The 9,311-nt window shown below is 44.0% G+C and overlaps 1 protein-coding gene across 2 annotated transcripts in view; it reads right to left on the reverse strand.

Annotated features, from left to right (window-relative positions):
• Positions 1 to 9,311, reverse strand: part of Gria1 (glutamate ionotropic receptor AMPA type subunit 1) — a 326,032-nt gene that overhangs the window by 121,575 nt on the left and 195,146 nt on the right. For both annotated transcript variants that reach the window (XM_005350036.3, XM_005350035.2), the window contains exon 5: positions 5,548 to 5,601. In XM_005350036.3, the coding sequence (XP_005350093.1) occupies positions 5,548 to 5,601 (54 nt within the window). The remainder of the gene's footprint in view (positions 1 to 5,547; positions 5,602 to 9,311) is intronic.

Below are 9,311 nucleotides of genomic sequence, written 5' to 3' on the forward strand. Positions count from 1 at the left end.
GCATGTGATGAAGACACATTAAACTTATTATGGTCAGGAGGAAACACATGCCCGAAACTGTAAATCTGGCCAAGACCCCAAGGCTGGGGAGTGCATAGGCCCCATGGATGAACTTAATACTATTACTTTGCTAGACAATTGACCTCTAAAGATACACCTTTGCCCATTGGCTAGTGCAGCTCACAGACCTCAAAAAGAAAGTGTCTTTGTGCAGTGGACAGTGGTCAACAGAAAATCACAACTGGTCCAAATGTGGAAAACGAGTGTTCTCTGAACAGGAACAGTAGAGTGCTCAGTCCCTAATGGGACACTGATATCATGTCCCCTCCCTGCAAAGATCAGGGGCCATCTTGGAAGTGGAGGTATAAAGACTGTAAGAACCAGAGGTTGGGGAGGACTGTTGTGAAGCAGTCTTTGGGACATGACAGGACCAAGGCACTCATGCAGCTGTGGTTGCCTGAAGAAGAGCTGCATGAGATTTGAGTCTTCCAATATCCTAGCATGGGCAAGGAAGGGCCTTATGCGTGCTCAGCCCTAACTGAAGAACTATTGATAATTGATGGCTTCTGGGGCAAGAAGAGTCAGTTTTCTTTAAGTCTCTGTGTGACTCCTGATAGGTCAATCATGCTCAAATGGATGGCCACCTATCCAGGAGAATATGTGCCATATAAATTACACTCTATGGGTTATTAAAAAATTAAACACAAGAGGACATAAAAATGGGAAGGGTGGAGACGTGGGAGTGGATGGGAGGAGGTAGGAGGCAGAGTGGGAGAAAATATGATCAGAACACATTGCATAACTGCATGAAATTCTCAAATAATTAAGAAAAGTGTTATATTTCTAAAAAGCTGGTTGTAGAAATAAACAAATCTGCAAACATATCAAGAATCCATGGATTATTTACTTGAAGTGGGAAAATAGTATGAAACATGAATTATATCTCAAAAAGACTGGGATTGGGAAATGAAGGTGTAGTGATATAGCTCTCCAAGGTCTGCCTTGTTCAAGTGAAACTGACAGAGAGTCCAGTGTTGTATTAATATTCATCAACATTGTCATGCAACGTAAATTAAGAATAGATACGTAAGCATGTATGTGCATATATACACACATAAATGATACAGTTTTCATGGTACTAAAAGGCACCCTTACAAGCTTCCAAAGGAGGGAAGCAACCAACAATCCTACCCAGCTATGTTACCTATGAATCACTATAAGGACCAGAATGGCATAACCTAAACATGCGCTAGTGGCACACATACCTTGGTGGTAACCAACAGCTCTCTAGTTGAACTTAGTAAGTCCCTCTCAAGACAGGGAGATCATGCCTGGTACTAGAAACCTAGTCAACTACCAAGGGATAGTGTAGTCATAGATCTTGGAGAACCTACAACCACCAACAACTCCATTCTAAATATTTGCCCTTAAACTCACAGATAAGTGTAGTCCTCATCTATCATCAAGAAAATTCTCTTTGTAACAGGTGAGGACCATTACAGAAAACCATAACCAATCAAAATGCAGAGTTGTGGAGCCCAGTCCCAGTGGATACATCTCCAATACAACTCATGAACCTAAGGCCCAGTGATCACTGTAGGAGAGGGGATGAGAGAGTTTAATAACCAAAGAACAAGGCATTTGTGGTGTTATTGTGTCTCCTAGGAATAGCAGAAGCTACACCCATCAAGTCTCACCAACGTGACTGCTCAAACATGAGGTGAACAAGAGCCACAGCAATAGACACACTTACAGGGAAGGGGGAAAGTCCTCAACTCTCTACAGGCAACTAAGGAACGCCGAGAATAGGAGAAATGGCCGTCCCCAGGGAAGAGCACACCCATTGGTTATCCAACACCAAGTGGTCAGCTCCGGAAACGAACATACAAGTAACATTATACAAACTGAAAAGGGCGTATTTATGAGTATATGTTATTAATGAAAGAAAGACTATAAGTTTAAAAGAGAGCAAGGAGTGGTATATGGGAGGATTTAGAGTGAGGAAAGGGGAAGGAGGAAATGATATAATTACATTATAATATCAAAATATAAAAAAATGTAAAAATCTCCACCTGAGTGGAATCCTTAATTGCTCAAGACACGGTATCACCTGGCAATGCATGGGTTCTTTCCTGATGACACCCTAAGAAGACATAGAACTATTATTTCCAACAGACAAATGGGGAAACTGAGTCTGAGCCTTGCTTGCACAGAAAATTAGCTAAGCAAGAGTGACATTGGGGATGTAAAGCAGGGTTTGGAGACTTCGGACTCCTTTTTCTCCATCAGCCTTTCCCTCCCCCCTTTCTCCTTCCCTCCTCCCCCTCGTGGCTCTCCACAGGTGGTGACTGGAGTCTCACAGCATCCTCCAAAGAGTCCAGAGGGAAGACTGCTGGGCGCTGCTCTGAAGCTCAGACCTTTTAACCAAGTGGAAAGAACTGTGGCGCGTGCTTATCCTTTCCAAAGGGTTTCTGTCCCTTCATCTATAATTGCCCCCGAGTTGCAGTGCCCCAAAGAAGAGGGCCCGCTCCATGCAGTAGCAGGCTAATTATGTGGCAGAATTTCTAACAATTATCATTTCATAAATTGTGATATTCCTCCGAAGGGGAAAGAAAGCACAGCACATCCTCCACCATGTCTCAAACTGAATTAATTAGGAATTTGAAGCCTAATTATCCACTAATCTATTGGAACATGCCAGTCTTTCGTATCTGGCTGCTGTTTGCAATTTGCAGCCTATTAGTGGCAGTTGTTAGGATCTGAGAACTCATTAGGTCAGAAGAAGAAAAGTGTGGATCAGAAGAAGAGGGCAACCTGAGGGGCTGACGCGGGGAGGCTGTGGCTGAGGGGTCACTTGCTGACAGATGAGGGCTGGTGGTCTAACTATCTGGGTCCTTCCTTTAGAGGACCTGAGGCCACTGGGTCATTTCTGCCTTACGAAAGGCACTAACTGTGCATGCCTTTGCCCAGTTTCTGTGCTTTCCCCAGCAGCAGGTGTCCAAGAGCAGTGGACGCTGTCACCAGTGCTGGTGCTAGCCTAGGGACACCACCACTTGCTTCTGTGTGACACTGGCTGGGCCATGCTCCCTTGATGGTTCTGTTTCCATACAAGCAGCAGAGATGCTGATGGAACTGACTCCCATGGTCCCATCCAGCACCATGGACCTGGGGTGTGAGGGATATCAAAGACTTCCTCAGTTCTACTGAACAGATTTCAGTTTTGCAAATAGTCTCTCAGGGGTGAGATCCTTGGCTTCGCTAAAGAGATTCTAAACCACTCATTAAAATGTGAATGTCTTGAAAAGGTGATGGCTATAGCCCTTGAAACATAAATCTAAACTAAGCTTTCTCAGTAAGCCCTTCTTAGTTCCAACTTGGGGCACTTGGGCAGCCAAAGCAAGGTAAGTTCAGAGGATAGAGATGGGGGACATCCAGGACAAGCTAAGGCTGGTGAGCAAGCAAGGCAGAATTTAAGGGTTAGACAGATGTCTGGACCCAAACTTTAGATAGAGATTATGTGTCCTAATTCAACTAATAATCTTCATTCCCAATGTAGCATAAAATACCAATCTTTTTCCCCCTTCAAATCACCCAGAGATAACCAGGAAAAGATACCCTGACCAAAACTGAATGTAGCTATATATTTAGCTCAGTAAGCTTAACATTTAAACTTCTCTTATAGATTAAAATATGGCAAATGTTGCAACTGAATGAAAACATAAACAGTAAGAAAGCAGGCCGAGGCAATGGAAACACTTTGTGGAAGGCATGACTATGAAGAGAGACGGATGCATGGCACATGTGTTATGGGTTCAGGCTTGATGGTGGCTGCAGCCACTGTGGGAAGGAACTGTGGAGTTCCTGCAAGTGTTAAACACAGGGTTTAGTGCCCGACCCAGCAGTCCCCAGCTGTGGTGTGTTTCACAGGTCAAACACGTATGCAAATGGTGCTTTCCATACCATTCCCATGGTGGTCATGACTTAGAAGTCCATCAGCTGTGTAACGGATGAGCAAAACAGGCTGTCTCTCTATAATGGGCTACTGTCTGGCAATACAGAAGGAACGCACTGAGGTAGAATATACGTCAGAGATTTCCTGAGGCTGTGGGGAGCTCGGCTGGTGAGTTGTGTAAAGACTACTGATGTGTATGTGTCCGGGGGTGATAAAATTTTAAAACAAAGTTCTTACGGTTTCATAACCCTGTAAATACACACAGGACCATGAAAATGAGCACTGCATGCTAGTGTGTGGTATTATGTGGTCTGTGAATTTGATCTTAAGAAAGTCTCTAAAATATGGGTCTGAGTACAAAAGAATATTACATTTGACTATGGAGGAAGAAAGCTTGAAGAATCAACGTTTATGACATAAAAGGTAAAAGTGGGAACTGTGACAGGAAGAGTAGGCACGGCAGAGATGACAGTTGCCAGAAAAGACTTACACAGACACATCCTGGTGTCCACGTAAAAAGAATGTGCGCACAAAGGCTTGGAGAAACCAAACTGTCTCCGTGGTGTGCAAAATAATAGCACCCAATAAACAGCTGCACTGTGTTAAGACAAGGGCATTTTTTTAAGACACAGGCTTCTCTAGACTGTATATAAAAATGAAAAACAAACCCATTAACTGACATGGCTATAGGTTACACTGTAAGACGGTACCGGGTTAAAGATTTGTCAATTTTAGCATAATTATGATTTAAATGTCTGCGCTTGTGAATAGTAAAACCGCCATTGAGTTAAAAATCAGCGGCATGCAGACATTTACTGTCCATTCCAAGATCTGGTGATTTTTCTTCATGCCTAGGGCCAGAGCTGATCAGAGAGGGTGCTCGTATGAGGGCTGGAAGTCGGCCCTGCGGCCTCCAGCAGGCTTTCTCTCAAGCATAGCTCATGGGCAGTGTGCTGTGGTTTGATGGGGTAGGGGGCTGTGATGGTCAGTTTTAACTGGCTGCCTGGGCAACTGGGAAAACAGTCTCAGAGAGAGAGAGAGAGAGAGAGAGAGAGAGAGAGAGAGAGAGAGAGAGAGAGAGAGAGAGAGAGAGACTGTCTACATTGACTTGACCCATGGGCACAGCTGAGGGGGGTTGTCTTGATCAAGTGATTGACGGGCAAAGACCCAGCCCAGCCCTCTGTGGGTGGCACTGTTGCCTAATCAGGGGGTGTTGAACTTGATAACAAGTGGAGAAGTTGATGAACCAATAGCAAGCAAGCGAGCCAGCGTGCATGCATCCATTTTTCTCTGTTCTTGACTGAATGGGATGCGACTAGCTGTTTGAGGTTCTTTCCTTGACTTTCCCACAGTGATGCATGAGAACCTAGAACTGTAAGCTAAAATAACTTCCTTCTTTGTCCCTTAAATTACACTTTTTGTTTTTTAAGTCAGAGGGACAGAGGGAAAGAAGTCCATTTGGTGCCTCTGAGGCTTGCAATGCCACTGCGAATGGCACCTTCCTCCCACATGGTTCATCCAGGTGGGTGTGAGGCAACCTCAAACCCTAGATGTAGGAAGGACAGGATCAGACCACACATCATAGCTCTACTCACCAGATTGGCAAGGATGTAGTGGTACCCAATACCATTCTTCTCCAGCTTTACAATCTGAAAGACAGAACAAAAGGGCACTCATCAGTCACACCCACATCTGCCTTGTCGGAGCAGTGATGATGGCAGCTGACATCAACTGGCTATTTATGACATGCCCTTCTCTGTCCTAAGTTCACAAAACTGTACCAGCCTTACCATGTAACCATGGTGATGCTGTTAGCATCTTTGACAGATGAGAAAGAGCCACAGAGGGCTAACTCAAGTTCCATTATGTTGTGCAGCTATGAAGAGGTGACTATGGGGATCTGCAGTCACTAGGGCCTGGTTTGAGGGGTGGGAGTCGGGGAGGTTTGTTATTACACCCCCTAGGAGGAAGCTGAAGAACTTGCTGCACCCTGTCCACAAAGCTTTCCTTATGCAAGGTGGGGGAATCTGCTGTTACAGGGAATTGACTGTTATCCATGGCGATGGAGTGGGCAGTCACTTGGGCATGAACTCCATGCAGACACCATTCTGATTCCTGTCTTTGAGTTTTGCATTCTCCTCCCTGATTGGTTTAGCACCCAGACATCAATAGATCATTCAGCACGCGTTGAGAGGGAAGACTGAATTAACCCGTCTAAGGCCTCATTGGAAAGATGGGATGTGGCCTGAAGTAAGGAAGTGATTTTCCCATGACCCCTGTGTGGTCTGCTGGTAATGGAAGGACGGAGGTTTCTGATGCTTGACAGTTCCTGCATGACACCCGGTCATGGTTAAGGGAAACAGTCAGGATTTCCAAACACTTCCTGTCTTTTATATTTTGGTTTTATTGCTTGTGTGTGCCTTTGTGTGTGTGCATGAGTATACATGCAAGCCTGTGTGGAAGCACACATATGTGTGCATGCATGTAGAGGCCAGAGGTTGATGGCAGGTATCTAAGTTGGCTGTTTCCATTTTATATATTGAAGCAGAGACTCTCCCTTGAAGCAAGAGCTTGCCGCTCGCCAAGTCAGATAGTCTAGGTAGATAGTTGACCCTGGGGATGCCCTCTTTCTGCTTCACAGACAGCCATATTAGAGTTGAGCAGTAACCCAGCATTTATACAGATGCCCCAGATCAAGAGTGTGCTCTTCATATTTGTACCATAAGCACGTTAACCCTTGAACCGTCGCCCCAGCCTCCACTCTCCCATTGCAAATTTAGACTGTCTTTAATCATCTTGAAGTCTGAGAAAATATGAGTGGAAAGGGCTGCCCCAGGTTTTCTGGGACTGCTTGGCACACCACTTACAAGAAATGGCTGAGCCTGCACACCTTGATTCTGGCCACAACAAGCCTGGTACTAACTTGATCTATTTCTTCCTTTCTTTTTTTAAATTATCGAATTGGGTTTGTGTACCCTGCTTGGTGCCTCTCCCCCTGCGCTGCTACAAAGAGGCATAAAATATATGAGAGGCACCTAGGCTCTTGGCCTAACTGAATAAATTCACACGGTTATTAAAACCCACACTCAGACATCTCCTTAATTGGATGTATGCACAAAATGGCTCACTTTTTTTTTGATGTGGGGAATAATTAAATGCACGTGCACACAATGTCTACGCTGGAATAGTGAGATGGAGATTCCAGCTGCTGGAGCTCAGATGGCACTGAGGTGATGACTTTATTAATAATTATTCATTACTTTTCCATTTTCTTGCTACATGGCATGCCGTCTCTTCAGCAAGGAGATACCTTTATCAAAAGCCTATTCGGTTTCCAATAACCACGAAGCAGCAAATAAAAATATTTCAGAGCCCACCACATCCAGGGAGTGGAGCCACAGAGTTTTTGCATCACAGAAATGCAGAAGAAAGCAGAGGAAACGCCAACAGAGGATGACTCCCGACCCACAAAAAATGAGCGACTTGTGTAGCTCAGGCTGCTGGTGACGTCCACATTGGTTCATCCAATGTCTGACTTATCGCTCTGACTCATTTTATTTCAAAAATATGTATCAAGTTGACTTCATGAAGCTGATACACAGTAGACAGGGAATGAAATGAGATATTTGGTGTGGAAGGAGTCCAGAGCAAGCAAGATACAGATAAATGCACACCGGGTCACTGACTGAAGAGGGTTTTGTGAAGGCAGGGTCCTTCCCCTCACCGACATCACACACTTTACGTTTATCCCCGACGCACGTTCTTTGGACTTTCTTTATCCCAGACTATATAGGGATGGCCCCTGTAGGTCTCTAACTCTCTGCATGTGTCGTGGGGGACTTCTCATTTCAGTGCTTCTGTTCAGCCTCCTTTGAATAGTTCAACACACATCTATTGAACACAGACTTCGTGCCAAGCACTAGATAATGTGATGGGGGTATAGCTCAAATAGCAAGGCAAGGTTCCTGTGACCTCGCTGAGCTGAGACATAGTTTCAGGAGGAAGCCAGATGGTAAATATATAAATAGATGAACGAAGAAGACGTCAGCAGGTCATAAACACCACAGAGATAATAAAGCAGGGCACTGTGATGGATGGCCCTGGGAGGTGCTGGTCGATTCTCGCCTCAAGTTGCTTCTGTCCTTAATGGCTATAGTATATCATTTAGTGTCTTATATACTGGCAAAGAAAATTATCCAAATAACCCTCTTTTCAGTGTATGTACATATTTCAGTCTTATTTATTTTTATGTAAAGTTTTTTATATAAATATATATTCGTATGAAATTTTATACATTTACCTTATTTTATACCATGTAGGTCTATATGTATATTATGTATACAAGACATTGTGCAGGGGCTATGAAGGCTGGAAGAGGGCATAAGATACTCTGGAACTACATAGAGTTACAGGCCACATGGGTGCTGGAAACCAAACCCAAGACTTCCATAAGAGCAGCAAGTGCTCTTAACCACTGAACTATCTCTCCAGTCCCTGAACTGAAACATTTCTATGTTTTAAAATCTGTATTCTGCCTATGAGAGAAACGTGCAGTACTTGACTTTCTGAGTCTGTCTTATCTCATGTAATGATACCTTTTAGTTCCGCCCATTTTTCTGTAAATGAATGAATGTCAGTCTTATTCTTGGCTGAGGGAAACTCCTTGGTGAATATGGCATATTTTCCTCCACTCATTTGTTTGTTGTGGGTACCTTGGCTATTGTGAATAGGGCCGGAATAACAGTGTCTATATCCCTGTGACATATTAAGATACCTTGGTGTATTATTAGGTTTTCTATTGCTGCAACAGAACATCATGACACAAAAAAGCAAATTGGGGAGGAAAGGTTTATTTGGCTTATAGTGCCATAGCATAGTTCATGAGGACCGGAATTCAAGCAGGGAAAGATCCTGGATGTAGGAGCTGATTGATGCAGAGGCCATGGAGGAGTGCTGCTTACTGACTTGCTCCATGTGGCTTGCTCAGCCTGCTTTCTTATAGAGCCTGAACTGGTGATGACATCACTCACAATGTGCTGGGACTTTCCTTGCCAATCACTAATTTAAAAAATGCCCTTCAGGCTTGCCTACAGCCCAATCTAATGCCATTTTCTTAATTGAGGTTCCCTTCTCCCATATGATCTTACTTTGCGTCATTTTGACATAAAGCTAGCCAGCACAGTGTGGCTGGAATGTATTTGGTGTATGGTATATTGGTAGCTACATTTTTAGGTTTTGAGGAACAGCCCAACTGGCTATTTGAAATTTCCACAAGTAGTGTGTGCCTTGCTTTTACTAGTATTTTTTTTTCTGAATCTTCACTAGCAGTTGTTATATTTTCTTCCCTCCCTCCCTCCCT

Source organism: Microtus ochrogaster, chromosome 7, assembly GCF_000317375.1.
Source record: "Microtus ochrogaster isolate Prairie Vole_2 chromosome 7, MicOch1.0, whole genome shotgun sequence".
NCBI lineage: Eukaryota > Metazoa > Chordata > Mammalia > Rodentia > Cricetidae > Microtus > Microtus ochrogaster.